At 43.8% G+C, this 26180-nt stretch overlaps 1 protein-coding gene across 2 annotated transcripts in view; it reads right to left on the minus strand.

The window, feature by feature from the left end:
- Window positions 1–371: 371 nt before the first annotated feature.
- npas1 (neuronal PAS domain protein 1) overlaps window positions 372–26180 on the minus strand; it is a 50284-nt gene continuing 24475 nt past the window's right edge. For both annotated transcript variants that reach the window (XM_058079675.2, XM_078792812.1), the window contains exons 4-12: window positions 17501–17568; window positions 15999–16088; window positions 6846–7023; window positions 6650–6765; window positions 5917–6113; window positions 5739–5845; window positions 4893–5040; window positions 3486–3598; window positions 372–2405 (exon numbers count right to left, since the gene is read on the minus strand). In XM_058079675.2, coding sequence (XP_057935658.2) covers window positions 1345–2405; window positions 3486–3598; window positions 4893–5040; window positions 5739–5845; window positions 5917–6113; window positions 6650–6765; window positions 6846–7023; window positions 15999–16088; window positions 17501–17568 — 2078 coding nt within the window. In that variant the 3' untranslated portion in view covers window positions 372–1344. The remainder of the gene's footprint in view (window positions 2406–3485; window positions 3599–4892; window positions 5041–5738; window positions 5846–5916; window positions 6114–6649; window positions 6766–6845; window positions 7024–15998; window positions 16089–17500; window positions 17569–26180) is intronic.

The following is a 26180-nucleotide window of genomic DNA, read 5'->3' on the forward strand; positions in this document are numbered from 1 at the left end:
CACAATATGCGCACTTTGTCTTAGACAATACGCAATACATTTTTCCCATCACACACACACAATATGGAAGAAAGGGAGGCAAAAAGAAAGCAAAACAATGCATGGCGGCTTTTTTTTTCTCGACAAGCAGATAAAAATGAAATGAGGTGTCATTTCACATAATGATCTCCAGGGATTCAAAGTGCTAAAGAATGTAAAAAAGTTGCTTCTTATTTTATTATTATTATTATTATTATCATCTATATGAGGGGAAAATTGCATCATGTTTTCCACACTTTTTGTACAAACCATCATCATTTCAGACAAAAGGACTTATTTTTTCCCCACTCATGAGTGAAATCTAACTAAAGTAAAGTGACTTTAAAAAAATGTTTTTAAATTGAGGGTTCTATTCCATAGCTGACACTGAATGTGTGTCTTGACCCGACAGAGACTTTAATGGCTGTCATTTTATGACCCGTTTTTATGGTCCGTTACTTTATCATCAATGACTATTTATTCCCTCTGCTGCACACACACACACACACACACATGCGCGCACACACACAGTGTAGCAGCTATCTGACGTTTTCAGCTTTGAACAGGACCGCACGGCTTTAAGAAGTGCTTTAGCATGTCATTAAGTGCTCCAAATTCCCACTTGAAATGTCTGGTGACGACACAGTGCAACTGGAATTCACTGCTTTTCTGCGGAAACAACACAAATCAACACAAAATATGGCTTCCATGACACACAACGCTACGACGAATGAGCTCAACCAAGGATCTTCCTACTGTCACAAACGGAAAAGAATTGCATTTCTTCCCTTAAACATCACGGAATGTCTCATGTTTTTGTCCCCGTCTGTGTGCTTTTCAATGATTTTTTTGTAATTCTTTTCAATAGAAAAAAACACCTCCGTCTATTTGAAAGGAATCAAAAAGAGATTATTGGTAGAATACTGCAATAATAAAAAGTCTCTCCATCAAGTGTCCATCTTTGTTTTCCTCTATGGGTGTTAATTGGGTTAATTGTGGTGACATTTGGGCGGGGGGGGGGCTATGTGAGCTGAGGGTCTTCATGGTTGTTGTCTCTATGTACAATATGGCTTCTCTGAGTGGAAGAAACACTGAAGTCGTCCGTCCCAAGACGTGCATTTCATTATTTTGTCATACAGTCTTATGGGAGATCCCATCAAATGTGGTCCGATTTTTTTTTTTTTTTGTCCGAGAGCCCCCGTCAACTTGTCACAGTTTCCAAATGCGGCGCCTTGTCACACGTTTTACATCCCAGTTATTCAAGTCCAATTAGTGGCAGCCTCAGAGGCTTAATGTCCTGCCACTTTCAACATCTTTGTCATCTTCTCAGTCCTCCTCGGGGCCGGCCGCCCCCCTCAATCCGTTCATACAGAAGGGCAGGCCGGAGGAGAAGGGACTGTCCGAAGGGGAGAAGCCGTTGAAGGGCGGCAGGCCGGCTAGTCGCTGCAGATGGGGAAAGAAGGTCGGCGGGGGCCCCTTGTGGTGGTCCGAGCGCAGTTGAAGGCCGTCCCCATGTCCGGTGCTGTGGTGATGAGAGGGGGGAAGCTCTGGGGGAGCGTAGCGGATGGTGCTGGGGGCGTATAAGCTCTGGGGGCCCTGGGGGCCGAGGGCGAGGGGATGGAAGAGCACCCGCCCGGCTGCGCCCCCTGCAGCCAGTCTCTGGAGGAGCTCGAAGTCAGGGCCCCCGCCTGGCCCACCCCCGCCGCTCCGACTGACCACCCCTGGCACAGACCTCTCCTCACGAGGCAGCGGGGAGGACACAGACATAACCGGGGACAGAGCCGGGGAAGGAGGTGTGAACAAGCCCTTTGGTGGGGCTTCGCTGCTGGACGAGGAGTCAGGTACTGGGGTGGTGGGGCTGTCGCCATTAAGACTGCTGGAAGGGGTGTGTGCATGGGAGGGTTGGGGCTGGTTGCTGTGTGACCCCCAGCGCCCCCCGGTGGCCAGGGCTTCATGTTCAGTCTTGATGCTGGGGCTGCCAGGCAGCGGGGACGGGGTCACGACACTTTTGAGCTGCTGGATCACAGCTCGCCCGTTGTGCACCCTCCCTCCCCTCTCACCTCGCGTCGGGGTGTCTCCCCCCCTACTCTGCTTCCCTCCCCCGTCTTCTTGTTTCAATTTGTCACCGTCTCCCCCCTGCTCCCACTCCGTCTCTTCCTCCTCCTCCCCCTCGCTCTCACTGGCCATGTCCGAGGATGCCGACACGCTCTCCTCGGCGTGCCGAAGCTCTTCCAGCCTGCGGCGGCTCTCAGGGGGGGCGCCCTCGTGATCGGGCCTCAGCAGGCGCTTCCTCCTGGTGTCTGACTGCACGGCGGCGGTGGCGAACTTCTCTCTGTCCTTTGTGTCGGGGTCACTCTTCCCCACCGAGCTCTTTGCTGGCTGCGAGCCTGAGGAGGAAGGATGGTTTTACTGTCCTGATAGACCCCGAAATTTGGGGGCGGCCCGGTTCTACTAAAGGCACTGGTTAGCATGGACCCACGCATGTTATATGTTGTTTTAAAGAGGAATGCATCAGCTAAACACGCCTACCAACAATTATAACTCTGGTTTTAACGTGGATGGACGTCCCCCAAAAGTTTAGAACCACCACAGCCATAGATAAAAACCCTGTTCTTGTCTCTATGATGAAAAAATAGCTAAAAATATCCTTTGTCCCCCATAAATGAATTATTTACTCACTTTTAATGACATGAAGATCCTAAAATATAAATAAAAATACAATTCATTTGAAATGATCAATATAAATATGAAATACTTATTGTATAAATAATTAGTACAAATACTAATATAATACTCGGCTGTGAGATCACTTAATAGACATAAAAAGCCATGTACAATATCATAAAAAACAATAATAAAATATTCAGTACATTTTGATATAATATAAAATATTATATAAAATGATACAACATACAAATTAAAAAATAAATGACACAAAAAAAATTTAAAAAATTAACAAAAAGATAATACAATGAAAATATTTAGTTGGTTTTTTGGTTTATGGAAGTTCTGAGAAAAATTAGTTCAATTTAATCATGACTCATTTCTTTTTTTTTTTAATGGCACTAATATTACACATATAAGTTTGTTAAGCTTTGTAAAGGCCATTTGAAGCAATATTGATGTTAATATATGACTGGATTTTGGGTTTCTTATATTCAGGAGATATTTGGAGGTTTTTTTTACCTTTATGTGTGTAGTAGTACAGTAGCCTGGAAGGCTCAGAAAGGGGGAGTTTTGTTAAAGTTTGAATCTTAAAGGTTGAATATCGTGTTGACGTTTCAGCACATCACATACATCCGTGAGTTGCGCCATGAGAGAGTAACAACGTGTAGTTTGACTGATCAAAAATGCCCCGAAATTCTGGGAATGTGACAATAAAAACAATGACAAAACACCTCGGTCAAAATTCTGCCCTGGCTCCATCCCTCTTTGCTGACTATCATGGGATGTTGCGGGTGTCCTACCTCTGGCCTGCGGGGAGCTGTTTGTGGGAGGGGAGCTGACTCGAAGTCTCTCCACTCGGACGCTCTCTGGCAGCTGCAGCAGGTCCAGAGGGGTGTCGGGCATCTCCGTTCGACTGGAAGGATGCACGTAAATGAAAATAAACACGGTCGTAGAGGCGGACGTCAATGATCTAGCAGCACTTACAGTTGAAAAAGTCAGGTAATTGAATGCGACGTATAATCAGCCGCACAACGTCTAATAATTAGGCCGCCCCATCCTCACACACACACACTGGCAAATGTAACCCCTCCACACACACACACACACACACACACACAGGACGTAGAGACACACTGTGACAAGGAGGAGGCTGTTGGAGAAGTTAATGAGCTCTTGTAATTACAGCGCTAATTAACTAAAACACTATTCATGCCCCAAAATTCTGACATCCATTTGTTGTAATTATATACCCTCAGCCCAATTAGCATCCAAATTCAGTCTACTCCTGTTTTGGTCTGACTGCTGGCCCGCCTGTTTGCGTGTTTTTTTTTCTTCTTCTTAATATGTGTGTGTGTGTGTGTGTGTTATGTGTGGAAAAAAAGAACAAAAAAGCACATTTTATCAAGCCTGCGCTGTTGGTGGTGTGCGATTTAAATGAGTAAGACACGTTTTAACATGAACTTTGTTGAAGTCTGGCTTTGAATAATAATTTAAAAAAATGATAATGAGTATTTAATAAGGAAATTGACCGATTGCACATTTAGGCACAACTTAAATGACATCATCCACATCCAGTATAAACAAAACTAGGAAAATAGCCCAAAATTATTTAACCTCAATTGAAATTCTAATTATTTTCATTTATAGTTGTCCAGTTGAACATGCTAAATTGCATTTGTTTTGTAGGTTTATTGCCAACAACTCTCAAGAGTGCTACTGTAAGTAAATAAATAAATACATAATAACTAATCAATACAAAATATTTTGTAATATATGTAGAATTGTTTTATTTGTAATTATAATTTTATTTTTTAGAAAAAAAATGCAGGAAAAATAAAAAATGACCGACATTAATTGTCACTACTCCACTACGACACTACTCCACTTTGACTGAGGCTGTATTCACCTCACATTTAGTTTATTATGGTGCTTATGTATTACTGGAGCGCTGTCTGTGCAGGTGTACCTCCTGTTGTGCCTTTACATAGTGAAATATCAGTCAGGACTTCAATCATCACCCATAATGGGTCAAGATGATGCATTTTTCTTTCATGTCCCAGGCATTTAACAGGGATCTTCATCAGCTGCAGGTGTGAGTTAACCTCTTATTTCATCATCTCTGCCTTCAAAGCCCCTCAGAACACGGTACGGAGCCCGCATATTTAAAGCATACATATTTTTTTTCCTCCAATCATTCTAGAACTGACCTGAGGACGTAGTTGACCCAGATGACGTTGCGCTCGTGGGGGGCTTTGTGGTTTATGGACACCGTGGCCGTGGACTGAATCCACAGATAGCCGCCTCTCTTCTGGAGCCAGCGGTAGTAGCCTGTCACTACCTGGCCTTTCCTCAGCACTGAGAAGAAGATGGAGAGGAATGAGGCTTAGACTGTTGCCGCGTGCACATTCATTGGGTTAATCGCTACAATAGGTTCTTAATAGGAACACTGATGCACTGAAACTTGCTTGCTATCGTACCTTTGTTACCCATTATCACTTTAATCAGCGCTAAAACACTGTTTAATACTTTCAGCATCTTATCATTACTGTGGTTAACCTATTTGTACACTTGTGTGACAGCTGAGAACGTTAAAATGGGTGTGGTTTCATTGATTTCAAACGTGTGCAGTTCACAATTTCACATGTCCGAAAAGGAGTAGGAAGAAGCCAAACTTAATTAATCCTATCCCCCTCCCCATATCACACCAATAGCTAAATACACATTTTCACATCCTGTATTCAACAGGCACAAAGTCACTAAAACACAACACAATACAAGCTTCTACTCTACCTGTAAATTAATGTGAAATTTGTAACAAGAAAAAAACAATGATGCATTTCAATTGAAGAGTCCTTTTGGGGTAAGTAAGAAACTCCTGCTTTAATGGCACCATGTGTAACGTGAAAAATGTAGTTTTATGCGTCAAAACCCGCTGGGGAGGTTATGAATGAGTTGTGCAGTTCAAACAGCTGGCAGCAGAGAGCGCCAATCACACCAAGACTGCGAGGTTTCAACAGGCTCTCCTTGAGTTCGTGTGTGAGCGAGGGACTCACAGTCTTCATGGCTTTGCCTCAGGTTCTCCAGATCCTCCACGTGGATGAAGTGGTAGCAGGTGCGTCCCACCACCTCAGCTGGGGTCAGGTCCATATACTCGGATATCCTGTACATGAAATGCAACACGTCAGTTCCCACCCGAACATGGTAAGAATGCCACGGACGAGGGGACCGCACCTGTTCTCGCAGTACGTGACCTGCAGGTCCATGTTGACCCGGAAGACGAACATGTGGCTCTCCATGCGGACCTCATTGAGCGTGGAGGGGGGGAGGGTGTGTGCCAGCACCACCAGTCCCATCGGTCGGTGCATGGAGCGTGTGGAGCCCGGAACCAGCGCGGGCCGGTAGCGGATTCTCCCAGTCACGTGAATCACCTGAGGGCGAATCCAAGAGAAGTCCAGCACAAAAGGATTAATATATTAAATCTTACAAAGATGAAGAGATTCCAACCCGATGCTGAAGAATGCAGCGGCTCGGGCTTTGCGGAGCGATAAAAGGCAGTGCGCAGCTATTCAGTGTGAAATAAGGTCAAAGCAATAAAACACAGTGAAAACGACCATCCTGACACGGCTGCGAAACACTAGTGGAGCAAAACAAAGTGACAAGGCTCTGCTTGTTATTCCTCCATGCAGAAAAACACAAGGACAAAGACAATACATTAGGTACACCTGTACAACCGAATCAGATGCATTTACTAAATATAATATGAAGCTGCAGGTGATCAACATGTATAAATTACACATTATTATCATTTTTTTTCATGATTTAACAATATCATTACAATTGTAATATTTGACTATGCCAAAATTATATGAATCTGAGCATTATTATATCTTGGATTAGATTGCGCAGGTGTACCTAATGATGTTTCCAGTGTAGTGGATGAAGGAAATAAGGCACGGTGAGTCACCTTGTATCCGGAGGATTTGACGTGCAGACCTCTTTTGGTGAGCGTGGACTTCATGCGAATAAAGAAGCCGCGGTCGGGAGGTTCATCAGCAGGAGAATGAGGACTGGAAGGAGTTGCTGAGGATTACAGAAAAGGAGATTAATCGGCGGCGTTCATCTCTGCGTTGCAGTGATTACCGACAGCGTGATCAGAGTACCGGGCTCGGGCGTCCCGGCCAGGGAGGAGGCTGAGGCGGAACTGGAAGGAGCGCTCTCAGGCCCCGTGTGGCAGCCGGCCTCGGCCCGCAGATGAGGCCTGATCCCCAGCCGCTCGGCCATCTCCACGTGGTCGGCCGGGTGGATGTAGTCAAACACGCTGCTGCCCGTGAGCTCCACCTGAGGACGGACACACACTCTTGTTGAAAAAAAACAGCACACACACATTGAACACACACCCACCAAGAAAAATCAATATGTGTTATGACAGCAAAATGAAACCTTGCTGTGGGTTACAATTCAACAAGGAGTGTGGCAGTTGTAAGACATTCCCACATGCACACACAGCGTCTCGGGGGAGCAAGTGACTACAGTATTACTCAAATAACCAGGGAAGATAAAAATCAATTGTATGTGCTGATTAAAAACGGGTGAAGTCTAAGTATCTCCTGAGGTCGCATCACTATTCTTCTCCCCCCCCCCCGCGTCCCACCCTGCTCCTTCATTTAGTCGCCGCCGGCAGTCCATCCCGGCAGGCATAAAGAGCTCAGAGCACTCCGTGTGATCCCATCATCACAATACATCATAGTCAAATCTCCAATCATTTAAAGGTAATAATGGCGCCACTCTTGCATGGCATCCATAAAAAGCAGCGCCATCGGAGCAGGTGCGACTAGGCCGAATGCCGTGTGTAAATGAGAGTGTGTGTGTGTGATGTGTACACGCAGCTTCCATTACATTTGTGAATATGTGTGTGTGTGCCAATAGCATTCCATCTGATAACGCCGTGGCTGCAGCAGCCTCACACCCTTGTCTGTAGGACACAGCCATTTATTACCGGATTAGAGCCATTTACTGCGGGCTTTATGGGAGCTTCGGCAGGCCCTCAAGGACAGCTGGGGAGCCAAACAGGGAAAAGGTGGGAGCATCCAGAGCATTCCACTATAGGCAGTCACAGGATGGATGTTGGGAGTATCCCACAAACCGCAACATAAACTAGGAGCACTCCAGGGCTCTACTTCTACTCTGAAAATATTAAAGGGAATTCCCAATGATGACCACCAGTGCTGCTGCCAAAAAATGTCCAAATAAGCCAAAAACAAATTTGAGGTAAAGGTGGTCCTACGTTTACGTGTGAGTGATGTGTGATTTAAGTCGACTTTTGGTGTAAGTCCAATCTTATATCTACATGAGCTATGTTTCAGGCTGCAACTGACGATTAGTAGATTTCTTAGTAGATTAATCCGAAGCTTCTTGTTTCAATTAATGGAGTAATCTTTTAGGCCCTGGAAGGACCAAATCAATATGAACCAAACACAGTTAGTGGTTTGCACCACAGTGTATTAGAAAAAAAAGGCAAAAACTGATGTGAGTGAATATCTTATTTTGGCTAAAACTAGGAATATGTCTTTCTATGCTTTCATAAATGACAAAGGAAATTTAAAAAAAGGCACATTTAACAGGCTGGAATCAGAGGGGTTTTACCATTCATTCATTAATTCATTTTCTACTGCTTTTTCCTCACGAGGGTCGCGGGGGTGCTGGAGCCTATCCCAGCTGTCTTTGGGCGAGAGGCGAGAGGCGAGAGGCGGGGTACACCCTGGACTGGTCGCCAGCCAATTACAGGGCACATATAGACAGGGGTTTTACCAATTAAATGAAAAAATGAATTATTGCATACAAAAAAGTTAATTGGATAATCGGTTAATCATTGATTCATTGTTGCAGTTCTAGGTAAAGTAACTCTGAAGTCACTCACACATCACACAGTACACATAATGCTAGGAGTCCACTGGTGCCAGTTTGCGCCAAAGATTATGTGATTGGGGCGTAGTGTCACAAATCACCTGTTCCGTGAAGTAGGACCTGCAAACCCTCTGACTAGCCTCTGACTAGCCTACTTCCTCTACGTGCTGGCCATGACCAATAATATGTAAGCGATACCCAACGCTAATCCTGCCTCCGTATCTGTGACCACAGTCGTCTGATGGGTTACTTTTGGTCGGTCACCCTGGTAAGTCAGTGGCCTTCTGGCAAAGCTCTACATCAGGAGTGGGCAAACTACGGCCCACCAAGCGTTTGAATCCGGCCAGCCAGTTGCTTTCTAAGTATTTCAACTTTTAACATACAAACTGGCAACATGATTTGCAAGTCAGATGTCTTATTTAGTATAAAAAACAACAAAACTGTCAAATTAAATGACATAGTTTGATGTGGTCTGATGTTTAAAGTGCGCCTGGACAAAGGGACATGAGAACATACAGCTGATAGTATTACACTTTTACAGATAAAATTAGACAAATAATTCAAGGAAAATTATAAGCATAAAATAGTGTGTGTGTGTGTTAAATATATGTTCTGGCCCCCTGGACAATTTTGTTAACTCGATAAGGCCCACGAGTCAAAATATTTGCCCCCCCCCTGCTCTACATGATAAATACAGAAGTCCAAATGAAAATAATCAAGTTTGACTGTTAGATGTCTTGATTTTATTGTTGTTATGTTGACAGGGTAGTCATTTGTTAGACCTAGGGACACTCGACTCTTCCCCCTGGGGGCTCCTCCAGGATACACTGACAGCAATACTAAGCACACAGGTTTGAGGTGATGCATGGAATATACATCATACAACTTTAAAACAATTGCTATTGTCATTTTCTAAGTCTATGAACCAGAATACCGTATATTATTTACATGTTAGTTCTCCGTATGATGTCAAGTCGTTGTTCAGCTATTTCATTTTGTTTCATGTCTACCAATTTCATTAAAATCAATCACCCATTGAGAATTATAACTCCTTTAAATGCATCCGTCCACGTGCCACGATATTAAAGAGTCTACATTGGACGGGATGAATAATACACAGAATTAATTAACTTCATTACGCAGCTTTAGCAGAGATCAGAGGTGTCATTTCTTCATGTTGGAGTTTCCCTCTGATTTAAACCTGACTTATTCATCCTGTTTAAACATTTAAAGTTTTCATCGACAGGCTAGATATCTGACAAGAAAGTGGACCAAGTTGGGTGTCTAAGGCTCATTTAACGTTCTCACTGATACTTTGGTCATGAAACCAAAGGCTGTGCAGTAAAAATAACAAAACAAAAGTTGACATAACTCACCTATTTCAAACAAAAATCATCTTCTCTGTTGAATTTTGCTCATCATTCACAATGAATGAACTCTTATGTGAAACATGAACACATATTTCTTTCCCTTTTCTGTGCATTCTAGCGCGAGAAAACAAGTTAATATGAGCTAGCTAACAACAGACGCCATGGGAAATACCTATTTTGATGCTAAAGCCCTCACAACAGTGTTCCATTTACATAACTTACTTGTATATTAAACAAATTCCAGCAATTGTTATTGTAGCAGCTAACATGAAAAACTATATTTATCTGGCAGACTAACACAACGCTTCGCGCAAGACTCGTCTCAGCATCATTCACAGACGGAGGAGTGGATACCTAGCTCTCAATTTCACTACAAAGACTCGACAAGATGCTGGGTTGCCGTCAGCATTTTTTACCTGAGGACTGGAGCACACGCCATCGCAATGAGAGCGGATATCGGAAGTGTTGTTGCTGTATCTATGCTGTTGTTGTTGACGGAACAAGCATCAAAATACGGCAAGATACTATTACATGTTATTATCAGTGTACGTGCTAATGCATGATCACAGCATGGATATCAAACCATGCAACGTTGTTTTTGGGAGGCTTCATCGTCAAAATAGTTGTGTCCCAATGCCATGCATTGTTAGCTAGCTCATATTAATGCACAGAAAACAGAAAGAAATATGTGTTATGTTTCACATAAGAGTTGGGAATGGTGGGTGTGAGTGCAGTTCCACTTTAAAGAGCACTGTTGTCACACATACAGCGTGGAAGAGATGGTGTGTGCTTTTGGGGCTCAAGTGACCCCAACCCGCACCAGACTTCGCTTACAAACGAGCCGAAATAAAAGGCCCGGATGATCACGTTCACATTTGACCCAAGGAATTGTACTAGCTCCTATCACCCGAACCGAACAGGACAAGTGAATGCATCCTAAAACTGAGGCTGAATCTCAAAAATAGCAATTGCTCTACAGAGGGAATTATGCTTCCAAGTTTACCTGCGCTCCATGCGAAATAGACACAATCCCATCACTCCCGTCTAAGTATGGAAGACAACGTGGAGAGACACACACGGGACCTTATGGGCTTTACGGGGGCTTAAGACCTATGCGAATAATATCACTCCATCACAGGCAGGAGGGAGGAATTGAAGAGAGAGATCAGACGGAAAGGAGGAGATGAGAAGGAGACGCAGCGATTGAGGGGATGAGTCAGGCTCAGACATAAAAACAGCTATAGGATGTGGCGTGCAGGGGGAAGACGTGAGGAGAGACCCAGATCATTCAAGTGCTTGTGTGTGTGTGTGTGTGAGGGGGGCTAGACTGCCATTGTGTGTCATTGTTTGCGGGACCTGCGCAGACATGCACGTGCATGTATGTACGGTGGGGATGAGAGGGAGGAAGAGGAGAAGAAGGTGGAGGAGGGCATGGAGCAGAGGAAGGAGAGACATGATATAAATAATAGCAGAGGGGCTTTAATATGTATGAGGCATCCGGGCAGTGGTCCACAACACACTCGCAGCCCTCACTGACTGATGGGAGAGGGAGGGAGGGAGGGAGGGAGGGGAGAAGGCAGGGAGGAAGAGAGGGTAAGGGGAGTGGGATGGGGGGTTAAGGGGTAGGGGGGCGCTGCATACTAACCATTCCCAGATCAATTCTCCTCTCCTCGCATCCTTCCTCCCTCCTCTTTTCCCCATTTATCCACCTTTCCCACCCCCTCTCTCTTGTGTGCTTCCCATATCTCGCCCCCATCATTCCCGTCTCTCCTGCTTCCAATCTTCCTGTCTCCTCTATTTCATCCATCCTCGCACCCTCCGCTGCTTCCCATCACTGCTGCGTGGCCTTATTCCAGGCCAGGAGACTCCGGTGAGAGGAGCAATGATACAAGTGGGCGTCTGGGGAGGAGAAGGGAGGGGGGCCGGCTGTGCCCTTGGTCAAGGTGTGTGACCTGGGCTAAGCCGGTTAAGCAGCTCCCCCCTCTGTCAGGGGAGGGACCCGGAGTGCGAGTCAGGGCAAAGGGGTCAGACATCAGGGACAGGAAGGCGGCGGGGCGGCCCCCACTAGGGGCCGTGGGGGGCAACTTGCCCTCTAAAACAAACCACTAGTTACACACTTGCACTCGTTTGTTTGTCCGTCCTTCCTCTCTCCCCCTGTGTGCACCTCTTCTTGAAAACAACACACACAAGTGTGTCTTCTCCTCCAACCTTACCTTTCTCTGTCTTCTCTCCATCACCCCCCCACCCCGCTTCTGACTCTCTCTTCTCATCATAAACCGACCCTCCGTCTCTCTTCTTTTGCAGGAAAAGGTAAACGTTGTATGCTGAAGGTTTGGGGCGTAATCTGCGATCATAAATAATTTCATTAGAATGCTGATGGCTTAGGTCCTGTTTGAGGAGATGTGATGGGTTAGGCCATCTGCTCAGCTGATAAGAACAGCTCTGTTTTATTAGCATCTCCACCAAAGCCCGGCTGTCTTGTTTACCTCGCCAATCCCAGGGCGAATTTCCTTCCTATCGCACATTTAAACTCTATTTACACACTCGTAGTCTCTTGCTCATCTTCACCGTTCATTTCCATAGTTTTTCCCCCGTTCTTTTTGCTTTTGTATTGCTCGTGCATTACTAGCTTGGACATGAGTGTCATGTTTCCGAAAGGTTTCTATGATGCTACGATCCTTTACCGGCATGTGTTCTGCATTTTCGGGAGGAAGACAACATTGAAAAGATGATCCGTGACCAGCTGACCTTCAATAAAACAAACATTCACAAAATTCTACACAGAAAATGTCCACAAAGTTACCCTGCATGCCTTGCGGGTATAGTTTTGCAGCATGTACAGTAATCCCTCGTTCATAGCTGTTAATTTGTTGATAAGTGAATTTCCATGAAGTAGGAATCAAATATTTCTGTAGTTAGAACAGAAAACCTGTTTAATGCCTTATATATACATTTTTTTACATTATTAGAGCCCTCTAGACAGGAAATAATACCATTACCAAATATAGTTGACATCATAAGAGAAAATAAGATGTATAAGGGCTGCACGGTTAGGAGACTAGGCGACAGCTAGGAGACGCAAGTTCCATTCCACCCTCGGGTTTGCATGTGATTATGATTGGCTGGCGACCAGTCCAGGGTGTACCCCGCCTCTTGCCCGAAGACAGCTGGGATAGGCTCCAGCATGCCCAAACCCTCGTGAGGATAAGCGGTAGAAAATGAATGAATGAATGAATGAATGAAAGACGTATAAGACATAATGTGTTAAAGTGCGGTGTGGATTGGCAGGTGGACAGGAAGTGACGTCGGGGGAGTTGAGTTTTAGCTTGATGCGAGTTACGGCTGCAACAGTATCCGTGTTCAGGATTGCTGTGCCTGTTGTGAGATCATTCAAAAATGCAATATAAGCCTCTTGTTCCAGCGACCATGTCTGGTGCTTGTGTATCTCACTGAACATTACAGTACCATTACTGACACCTAGTGACTGATGTGGAACACTACATATCATCACAGCATCCATGAATGCATCTTCTGAATGCCTTATATTTGTTATTTAGTTCATTTAGCCAATTAACCTAGCATGTTTTTGGAATGTGGGAGGAAACCGGAGTACCCGAAGAAAACCCACGCATGCACGCGGAGAACATGCAAACTCCACACAGAGATGGCCGAGGGTGGGATTGAACTTGGGTCTCCTAGCTGTGAGGTTTGCGCGCTAACCACTCGACCACCATGCAGCTATTAGAATCACATAATATATTAATATTAATATTACTAAGTAATATTGAGAAAACGTGATATAGGAAAGCCCTGAAATGTGAGTGGCGAGGGGTTACTGGATTATCGACAAAGATGGCTCTGTTGACAGAGGCGTGTGCGACATTAAATCAACAGTGCAAAAACATGGACACAAATGGTCTTCCATTGAACAAAAGCGTTTTTAAACAACATACATTAAACCCATGCGGCGGTTATGATCTATAATACTGCCCTATCCTTCTTGACATAAAATATTCTTGCACAGCAGAGGAAATTACAATACTGGGTTAGAAAATGATGCGGAAATAAAAAGGACAGACGGAGGACTATCAGAGTGACCAATGATCTTTAAGTCTGTACACGGCGTGTGATTATCGCGCAGAGATTGAGAAGGAAAATCAGCTTATTTAACACGGCTGGCGCAGACCTTCCATCACAGCCAATTCCCACAATTAAAATGACTCTAATTTACATCCATTATTTTTGCACACAGCTCACTTCCCCCGCTGTCCCCTTCTCGCGTTGAAACATTCCTCCCTTATCGCAGCTCACCTCCTTCCCCCCTTCCCTCCTCACTCCCTCTCTTTCTCTCCCCGACTGTCTCTATCTATCATGCCATCCCCCTTGGTGTTTTTCCCCCTCCCTACAATCAATGTGGCTTTTAAGATGCCTATCGATTTGTTCCTCGAGACAGGCCCAGCGTGCCGGGGCGACACTTTGATTGCTGGGCCAGTAATTACTGTTATTATTTATGCATCTGGGCAAAATGGCAGGACTTAACATTCACAGTACAAGAGGCCACAGGCAATCAACAGAGGTGAGCACCTGGAGAGCGAGAGAAGGGCGGGGGAGCGAAGGAGAGCGGGGAGACGCTGCCCGGGTTGCGCTCCCGGAAAGTGGTGGCGAGTGAAGAGAGGCGTCAAACATATTCACTTACATGTGCACACGAGTACTGTATGTACTGGGTACATGTACTGTACACAAACACAACATGACAGATTAACTGCAGTGGTTCATATGCAATACAGGGTTTCCCATACTTTTTTTTTAAGGATTTGGTGCTCATATTGACATTATAATGATGAGAATAAACGGCTTGTTCTTACAACTGCGTCCAGTAGATGGCATTGTAAATCTGTTTGACAATGATTTGACATGATTTGACTAATAATAATAATAAATTTAATTTATGGTAATTGTATGGTGTTTTAAATATAGCACATAATTTCACAAACAAAGCAGCAAAAAAAACCTCACAAAGACTTTTGTAGTATTTGTGAAATTGTTTCATTTTTTTCTCGAAATACAGCTGCAGAAGTGGTCAAAAGTGGTCAAATTATGACTTTTTTCTCAAATACAAATGACTTTCTTCTAGAATTAAGGCTGTTTTTTTCCTTGAAAATATTCACCTTTTTCTCAATTCTGCTAATATATCATAATGTTTTGTTGTTTCCGATTTGGCCCTCACACTTTCATTATTGGTAAATGACATTGCTATTCTTAATTCAGGGTGGTAAACTGGCAAGATGATACTACAAGAGGGTCCATTTGCGGCTAGCGGGTGTATTTAACAGTTAAATACACCCATTGAACAGTTAAAAAATGTAATTTAACAAGAAAAAAACATCTGAAAAAAATTAGCAGTCATTTTCAAGATTACTTCATTCGTTTCATTTGTAACATTTAAAACACAGCAGCAGCAACAAGAAGAAAAAAAAAGTTCATACTAATAATAATCTTTTCCACCTATATCACAAAGCTGAGATACATTTTTTTTTTGAATACATAGTATAACTTCTTAGCACATCTACATGTGTTGCTTTACAAAATATCAAACTGGCCCTTGCATCTTTTCATTTTTCAGTATGTGACCCTCACTGGAAACACTTTCTGGACACCGTCGACAACCAAAACGCAAACATGTAACTAACTGTTACTTACAAAGAGCCCAGGGAAACAACTTAAATGTGTGTGTGTGTGTTTATATACATGTTGAATTACTGGGACAGAAGGAAGAGGCGGGATATAATACTTACATAGTACGTTACAATGTTGTTGTCATTGAGACAGCTGGAGGAATCATTCACATAACTATTTAACCTAGCCTTTAACAATTGCTAACTTATTTTTACACTTGAATGACAGTAAATAATGTAAAAATATTACTAAAAATATGATCCGGCATGGTTATTCATGGTGAAATTGATGGGGAAAAGGTGGTTAGACTGAACTTTATTGACCCCGAGGGAAATGATGGTGTGTGTATTGAGTTTGCCTTACCTGTGAGAGTCCCAGGTAGATAGAAACTGTCTCTGAGATGTAAAGAAAGCGTCCCTCATGGCTGACCACGAACACAAAGCCATCCAAAGACTGTGCACATACCAGAACACACACACACACACACAAAGGCAAACAAAGACAAGACAGACAAATTAGAGCAATTAGCATGTATCGAACAAATTACAATGAGAGAACAAACAACCCGTCACCCCTCGGCCCGACTAGACTCATGTACACACGCACACACTTAGCACATTAATGCATGAATATAAAAGTAGACATGAAGCAACTCATTGATGCCGCCTGTCAACAAGATCCGTATTACAGATGCAAAGCAGGAAAGGGCGGGCCACTTGCTTGAAAAGAAAATACTAGTCCTCACTTGTCCTATCAGATTCACGTGCACAAAAGGCAAGAAAAACAGGCGCACACCAAGATAAGGACGTAGAAGAGACTCTGAGCAGCAGAGTGCATAGGCCAGCGTTGCTTCAATGGGCTGTAATGAACTCACAACCAAAGCATTACACTGTCTCTCCAGACACACACACACACACATATGCAAGCACATGCATACATATACATATGCAGCCAGCAGTAGAGACACAGATAAAACTAGAGTCATTACAGCCTGCAGTGATTCTAATGAGAAGTGAAAGGTATACAACCAGCCCATTAGAGAGGACTGCTTCACAGAAAGATATTAATCGTCACAACAAGTGCACACGCACACAGACACTGACACACAAACACACACAGAGCGGGGGCCACTTTGCTCCAGAAGAACGATTGCTATTTTGGCGGCCCGCTGCTTGAAGTGGCAGTGGTAATTTATGCAAGTGACACATCCAGTATGCAAATGTGTGTCCGTATGGGCGGGGTGGAGGGGTGGGGGGTCATGTGTCGTGGCGAGGAGAAAACCAGCCGCCTGAATGTCGGAGAACTAAAGTGCAATTATCAGGCTATTACGGCCAGAGGACGGCAAGGGAGGAAAGAATCACACTTTTTTTTCCCTTTTTGGTTGCGTTAATTTGATTTCTATCAACCCCCTTAAGTCCCCCATCTCCCTTTAATGCCAGAGGAGACTGTTCTCTTCTACTTCTTTATTTTGACACAACTTCTACATTCCCAACCTACGGTCGCCTCCACCTGCTCCCCACTCCTCCCTACCTTATTTCAGTCCTCCCCTAATCCTTGTAGTTTCTCCCTTATCCCTCTCTGCTCTTCTTGCTCCTCCAAACTGCATCCTCCCCTCAGCTTTCCTCCTAATCTGCAGCTTCTTCTGAGTGTCTACATCCTGCACTTCATCCCCACTGCAGCCCCTTTGCTCCACCGTCTTCCTTCAGCCGCTGCAAAAAGTACACAGGGCAGCTAAAAATGTTGTCCTCCCATGACTTTGTATGGCCATTATTGACTTGGAAGATTCCTGGGAATATGTGCTGTTAAGCCGTAGGTTTTATCTGTGCTGCTAAAAAAAAAAAAAGAAAAAAGGGGAATATGGTTACCTGTAGGAGGTGCGCCCCCAGGTGCTGTTCAAATATGTCAGTAGCCAGAGAATGAGAAGACCGTCTTACTGCAAAAGAGACAGGAACACTCATCAGGAAGGCATGAATGCAAAGAGAAACCAAGCTGAAGCGACAGTATCCCAACGATTCCTGCTCATTGCTGCTAGGAATGGAATATTTTCCACGCTGTTTTGGATAAGTACTGCAACAAGAGATCACAAGGCCTTTCACTTGGAACAACACACCCTGGTTATTTTTTGGTTATCCTTTGGAGTGACCTGCCTGGCTGAAACGCTTAGCCGCCTAGCCAGGACTGGTTGAAACCGGATCAGGCCGACACACCAACAACATCCGAGTACAAGCGCAGCTCTCAAGTTGAACAGACATGCCTTGCGTACACAGAATGGTAAACACACGTACAGTAGGTATACGCCCCCTCCCTGTGGCTGTTTCTACGGAAAGTATATATTTTAAATGCTATCCGAGTCTTCATCCTGCTTTGCTTGTCCAAACTGCAATGTAATGAGCCGAGTTTGATATAAAGTTGCCGTACTACAACCAACAACAGTTCACGGGAAGTTTCATGATCATAGGGACCGCCTCCACACATGAGGAGGTGCAACCCAATTACTTCAGAGACCTCTCGGACCTTGTTAGGCTTTGACTGGGTGGCTGACTGCTCTCTCCAGTGCTGGCACTGCTACTGCTTGTATTCATTCCACATAGAAGACACTTACATAGTTAAATTTATTAGTTAACTTAAATTAGTAGACCCCGCCTTGGTGATGTGCAAATCGATACTTCCGATACCAGATGTTCATACTCTAAAATGGATTCTCAAATCAAAATATCGATACTTTCGATACTTCAGTCATTCGAGGTAATGTTTTTCCTTTGAGACGATGATCGTAGACAGATCCCTGTGAATATTTTTTATTTATTTATTTATTTTCCTTTATTTGGCCAAATATATGAATCATTACAGTGCATTTCTTACATCTATCAAAATATAACTTTCCATTATTTACATTCTATCTGATCCCAAGCCCAAAAGGAGTAGGCTGAAGCAAAAGCTTATAAATGCCTACCCCTTTTTGCAAGATATAATTTGTTCATGCCACTGTCTTGTTTCCCGTTATTATTATCATTGTAATATTATTATTATTATCATTATCATTATTGTTATAATCTTTATCATTATTACCATCATTATAATCATCATTAATATTACCATTTTCATCATTATAGTTAAAAAATGATTTTTTATTTTTTATTTTTAATTATTTAATTTTACAGACTTCATTGCTTCTTGTAGAGTGTAGAGATTTCATCTGTTATTTTCTGAAATCTGTAGTCTTTGTGTGTCAATTTATTAGCCCACTTTTTTGTGACATTTACTTATTTTCTGGATTGCATTGTGAATAATGTTTCCATTCTTAAAGTTGTTCTTAATATTATTTCCATTTATTTATTTAAATGATTTTACTTATTGTCTTTTATGGTTTAAAATACAATTTTCACATATTTTATTTATGTCCTGTTTTTTCTGTTGTTGTATCTTAGCTTAGAAAGTGAGGAAGTCCTCACTGTCATCACTGTTCATTTCATAGCAGATCTTTTCATATGCTCAAAATTACCACCTTTAATACTTGTACAAAGTTGATTTCTCCACTGAGCGTTCTACAATGTGTAATTTGAGTTCTTCTACACCGAACAAGTCTTTATTAATTAAACTTACATAGTTAAGTAAAAAGATGAAAAGTGACATGGTCCTTCCTGTCAGTGTAATGACACATGTGTTACTCCGCCCACGTATTACCCTGCCGTACATTCGGAAGCAGTTATTTTTCTCTTTTTGTACAGTCATAGCTTGGAATGCTGTAAACAAAAGTAAACAAAAAACTCAAACTCTTGTGAGAAGAGTGACTATCACCATGCTAGGTATTCCTGGAAGATTCTGCACATTTTGTCAGAGTTAATTACAATACCATAAAAACATTCAAGAACATGTGGACTTTTTTTTTTTACTTGTAAAACAAAATTGTTGTGCGAATTGCAAAAATAACCCCCACTAAAAGCAGCTGCACATTCATTCTCGTTATGTTTTAATATTGTCTTATGTTTTAATATTGTACACATAATAATGTCAAAACTTTAAAAAAGAATAACATGAAACATGAGAGAAATAATTAAAAGAAAGCATGGCGTGGAAGGGGGAGTGCATCTTAATGCACACAATCCTCCAAACACACACACACTCATAGTGTCTGCATCGCCACTCCTAATGCATCCCAAATACAAGCTATCAGAGCTGCTCCTGTGCCAAAGTGGTGCTGTTTACCGAGGCAATTACAATACAAATAGAGTTGGAGGTGTAAGGCGGGCGGGTGCGGGGGATTTGTACGACGAAGGAGGGGAGGGGGCAGGCAGGTTAGAAGATAGGTATGAGCAAAAGCAGCAAGGCTAAGGCGGGAGGAAAATGAGAAAACACTAAGCTCGGCGAGAGTGATCACTTTCTTCCAAGGGAACGCTGGCACGCGGGGGCGCTCTGTGACGTGCAAGATTAATTCACCAATCAGTCGTATTTACTGTTTTATGTTGAGAGGGAGCAGTGGGGGGGTGGGGGGGTGGGGGGGTAGTGCACCTTCGAGTGTGTGGAGACCATATGAGGGAACTAATCTCACTCCAACAGGGCTGCTTTTGAACACAGTGTTCCCTATCCGGCTGACAACAACTATATGTGTGTATGTGTGTGTGTGTGAGTGTGTGTGTGTGTGCATGACTTTAGGGATCATCGGACATCTGCGTATGTGTGTGTGTGTTTAGGTGTGTGTGTGTGTCACTGTGAGGCTGAGGGAAATCAATACACGTTATGACAGGAAAATGAAAGCGCTGCTCTGGGTTACAACTGAACAGGGGGGGGGGGGGTCGGGATATACGCACACACACACATATATATTGCCCAGCTGCCTGCTTGTGATGTGAGTTCAGTGAATAGAAGAGGGAGGCATTCCATTAGAGCTATAGACACACACACACACACACCTCAGGAATACACAGGGCAATGATTTCTCATGCACAGAATACACAGGCACCCCACCTACCCTGGCTCAAAAAAAAAAAAAAAAAAACACACACATAAATACAGAGTTACCGGACAAAGCCACAGTGGCATTGTGAGATTGGGGTCCCCCCTCCCTCTGTGTGACAGTGTGTGAATATAAATAAGGCAAGTCCATTCAGGGTTATGAAAGGGGGTCTGGTGTTGGGACCCTTCAGTCCGTCCAGCCAGCCAGCCAGCCAGTCAGTCAGTGCCTGGAAGGGGGAGGGGCTGGGCAGCCCGTCTCCCTCTCTCACTGCCCGCCAGCTTCACTTGTGTGTGTGTGTGTGTGTGTGTGTGTGTGTAGGGGGCGCGATGGAGCTGGAGAGTGTGGAGGAAGCATCACCCATCATGGTGCTATCATAGCAATCTGAAAGGTCATACATAGACGCACAATGTGTGTGTGTGTGTGTGTGTATCAGATCCCAGGAGGAGTGAAGGTGATGGTGGCTGATCAGTAGTGCTGAGTAGTGTGAACAGGGCGAGGGAAACACTTGATGTGACATGAGCCTGAGAGGGGCGGTCAGGGGTGTGGGGGCTCTGATGGATGAGTTTAAACTCACACTCCCAAACACACAGAGGGCCATTTATTAAAGACTGCCAGGGTACAATAGGGCGGCCAGGAAACCAAAACACTGGATGTGGTGTGTGTGTGTGTGCGCGCTTCTACAATCACGTGCACATGTGAAGAGAGGGTCCCCACAGTGGTCTTGGTATCTCACTTGTAGAACAAAGATCCCTCTGTAAGCGCTGCTGTGAACTTCACTGTGGATTCATGTGTGTGTGTGTGTGTGTGTGTGTGTGTAGATGATTCCATTTGTTAAAAGATGACTACATTTTGTAAATTGATGTCAGGCCGTAAACAATCTCAACATTAAGTCATTGCAATCCATAAACTACAATGACTTTTGCGGCAGAGGCCGAACAATTCCAATTTGGATCGGACCCAAATGGTACGCCTTCATAAATACAACAGCCGCCTCCAACGTGTTTTGCCATGAGGATTCATGCATTATTCACACATAAATGGGGAAACCTGCCAGAAGATCTCTCAATATGAACAAAAGTGGAAATTCTTAAGATTCTCACTGAAAGGGCACTCACACTTGCCCTTCTATAGAATTTGGGTACATGTGTCATCACTTTATATACTCTACGTCACATTATACAACTTTGCTGACTTTGGTGGATTGTTTGTTTACCAGTCTTTCTGTGTATTTCTATTTGGCAAGGTGGACATTGTGATTACTAACTGGAGGGAGGAAAGGAAGGAGGAGCCATCACATCAATAGTACACCTCTGAGCTGAACTCAAAAATCTCAAACTTGATAATATGTACACAAATTGCCTAGCTCTCTCAAATCTGTCTAATTCTGTGTTGTCATAATTCATCATGGGCCCGTGCCATCTTGCACCATGGGCCACTTGGTCCGCAACACAGATGCAATTTATATTGTGGCGTGGTCCCGAGGCCCGTTGTTATGTAATTCATACACCATAACCTCATGTTGCAGTATGCTAACCCTAACCCCCTAACCCTAACCCTATCCCTAACCCACCAGTACACTTAAACTGCATGTTTTGGAATGGCCTTTTATTGTGACCAACCTAAGGCAATAATCATTCTGTCCAATCAGCATCTTGAGGGGGATGACCTGAAGACAGATATGCAAACAATATTTTCATTCATTCATTCATTTTCTATCGCTTATCCTCACGAGGGTTGCGGGGGGTGCGGGAGCCTATCTCAGCTGTCTTTGGGCGAGAGGCGGGGTACACCCTGGACTGGTGGCCAGCCAATCACAGGGCACATATAGACAAACAACCATTCACACTCACATTCATACCTATGGACAATTTGGAGTCGCAAATTAACTTAGCATGTTTTTGAGAGGAAATTGGAGTCCCCAAAGAAAACCCACGCATGCACGGGGAAAACATGCAAACTCCACACAGAGATGGCTAAGGGTGGCGATTGAACTCGGGTCTCTGCGTGCTAACCACTCGTCCGCCGTACAACTCGACCTCTCGACCTACGACTCTACGAGTCGAACAAACCAGGCTTTTGGTGTGTTTTTACATGTGCACAATCAATGCACGGATTGCCAAGTGTAGGGGCGTCAAACTTGCTTTTATTGGGCATCATTGGGGGTTTTATTGGGGGTTGTGGCTGTCCCATCTGTAATATAAATATGACACTAACCCCAAATAATAAAGTTGAGAAGACCTAGACTGTGAATATTATAGAACAAACCTTTACAAACTAGTGCATTATTGACATACAATTATCTGTAGTATAGAGTTTTGTGATTTACGAATGTCTTTGAATATAACACGACTGTATGAGATGTGTGTGGACTGTCGTTGAGTTTGCTGATGTTGTTTTTAAAACCGAAATGATGTTTATCATGAATTTATGGTAGCACGTATATAACAACACAATACTGAAACCCGCTGACCACTTGTATGATGAATAAAGATGAAATGTTCAGATCCATACAGGAATATAAATGCAGCATTTATGTCTACCGCCAAGGATAAAGTACATGGCAAGAGCCGACTTAAGTTCCACCAAACTTTGTGGAGGGGTGCGGCTAGTGGATCATGGATCAAGGATTTCAGGAATCAAGCACTATGAGGTCTAATTCTTTGGCCTTAGTGGAAATCTGCACTCTCCTGAGCGACTGTGTGTACTTTCCACTACAAAATAGTTAAAATGTAATATTTTGGGACAATCCCGCTGAAATCTCATGAGATCTCGCCATAAACGCGTACGTGTGATCTGATTCTGGCTCCTGTTTGACTGGCGAGCTGGGACTTGGCTGCAAGGCTTAATTTCATTGTGGGAGGAAGAAACACCGGGACAGGGAGCCATCGCACACGTTAATTATGGTCTGACTCGCAGGTCAATTCTCCGGGTCTCCCCAGCGCTCCGCGGGAAGAAAAGACAGAAATTTCATTTTAATGATTTTCATTATACGGCTGTCTAATACATAATTTAGTCTCAGTTAAGTTCATGACTAATGGTCGCACACACGCACACACACACACACACACACACACACACACACACACCCTCTCCTCCTCCACATGGTCAACCTTTTTACCCAGGTTAGATCGTTGCCACAGGAACCAGATAACAGTCAAAGGAGCTTCCTCTGTCCACTGTCTAATGTGTCACTGTCACTTAGCTTGAGCGCTCGCACCCTTTCAAAACAAGAGCCCGATCACCTGTCAAGTTGTTTACTAGCATCCGATTGTGATGTTTCATCAGCTCGACAGACGCAGAGATAAAGAAAGAGTGACCCTAATTGCTGCGTCCCCCTCTGGCGCAATTATCTTCTCCCCCTAACATCCATCCCTCCCTCTGTCTGTCTCTGCGCCGTCATTCCCTCGCTCTTTTCGCGGTCGAACATAATTTGAGTGCAATTAACTTGCCTTAAAAGCCCCGGCTGCTTTTAACGCCGCGTATTAGAGGGGTGGCAGATGCAGTGGGGGAGTGAGGGGGGGTGCGGCGACAGAACGAGAGGTGGGGGGTGGACGACGGCAGGCAGGGAGAGAGAGGCGAGTGGAGTGAAAGTCAATGTCAGTGGCGCTCGGCAGGCGAGAGGTGTGTTTGACCTCACTAACAGAGACAGTAAAACACTTGAGGCCCGGCCCTGTTGCTGGAGCCGTCATTGTTCAATACCTTGTAAAAGAAAGGGGGGGGGGGGTGCTCTCCAGCTGCCATGTTGCACCTGTTAACGATTGAGTTGCGCCATATTTGGACTCCTTTTAAATATACAGTACCTCATTCATTGGTGCATGTTTCAATTTGCACTTAGCATTCTTCGTGCAAGTACGGCAAAATGCACCCAGCACTACCCGGATGTTGGCCTCCACACGCCCCAAATGGTGAGTGTGCAACAATGGACCCTAAACACGCTGAATCATCATCACATTGGCTACAAAGTAGAAGGGGAGGGACTAACCCCAGAGGCTGCAATGCACAATTAAAAAGCAGAAAAGAAGAGGAAGCGGATATTCCTCATACTTACTATTTATTAGGGGCATGTCACCATCCACAAGTCAAGCTGAAACGGCCACTTGATTAGGAACCCACCCTTCAGGTCAGAACCCCCACATGTGAGTTATATTACTGGATAGGATTCTATTTGGAGGTGTTGGGGGGGTGCCCTCTATTTATATTTTGTAACATTTTTTGGAAGTTGACAATGGCCACTTCATTAGGAATCCACCCTTCAGGCCATACAGTGTGAAGAACCCCCCCAACCATGGCAACGTAACTGACGTCCAAAAGTTAAAAACGGCCACTTGATTAGGAAATATACGTATATATATATGTATATATGTGTGTGTATATATATATATATATATATATATATATATATATATATATATATATATACACACACACACACAAACACATACATACATATATACACACACGCATATATACATATGCATATATATACACATACGTATATATATACATACATACATTCATATATATATACATACATACATACATTCATATATATATATACATACACACATATATACATACATACACACATACATATAGTGTGTATATATATATATACTCAGTATATATATATATATATATATATATATATACTGAGTATATAAATTTGTACACGTTGGTATGTCCGCGTTTAAAAAAAGAAGCCTCTCACACCCGCCCCCCCGACAGTGGGGTACCGTCCCACTATTTGAGAAGCAGTGATATAGCCCAAGAACACAATCCGTGTGCCTTGAAAAAAAAAATCAAAAAGTGCTTTAAATATATTATTATATAAAATTAGGGCTGCACTGCGTCGAGTGGTTAGCGCGCAGGCCACACAGCTAGGAGACCCGAGTTCAATTCCATCTCTGTGTGGAGTTTGTATGTTCTCCCCGTGCATGCGTGGGTTTTCTCTGTGTACTCCGGTTTCCTCCCACATTCCAAAAACATGCTAGGTTAATTGGCGACTCCAAATTGTCCATAGGTATGAATGTGAGTGTGAATGGTTGTTTGTCTATATGTGCTCTGTGATTGGCCGGTCACCAGTCCAGGGTGTACCCCGCCTCTCGCCCGAAAACAGCTGGGATAAAAAATCCTGTTTGTTAACCAAGTTAGCTCTGTGATAGAAAATGATACCATCCAGGTGTACGCCACAGCAAACTACAAGCACAATAACAAACAGCAAACACCTACAGGTAAAAGTGTTCGAGTTCTTGTATTGGATGAGAAAGGAGTGCGCGGGTGTCCCTGATGCTGTGCTCTGTTGCAGTGGAACTTAAACAAGTACATGTCCATAAAAATAATAAGGCTTTTGTCCTTGGATGCGCTGATTAAACTGACATAAATAAAGACACATGCTGAATAAGAATGAACGACGTCGCTGGTTTTACTTTCCCTTCTTTAAAAATTTCCTGTTCATTCGCTTTCTTCCTTCCACATTCCGTCCCCTCCCTCCCTCCCTCTCTTCCTTCCTTCCTTCTCTTGCCTCCCCCTCCCCTTCTCATCTACTGCTCTCTCAATCTCTCTCCCTCTTTCTCTCTGTGAAGGTCATGCAA

The sequence above is a fragment of the Doryrhamphus excisus genome, linkage group LG8, assembly GCF_037039965.1.
Source record: "Doryrhamphus excisus strain RoL-2023G ecotype Guam linkage group LG8, RoL_Dexc_Guam_v1.1, whole genome shotgun sequence".
NCBI classification, from domain to species: Eukaryota; Metazoa; Chordata; class Actinopteri; order Syngnathiformes; family Syngnathidae; genus Doryrhamphus; species Doryrhamphus excisus.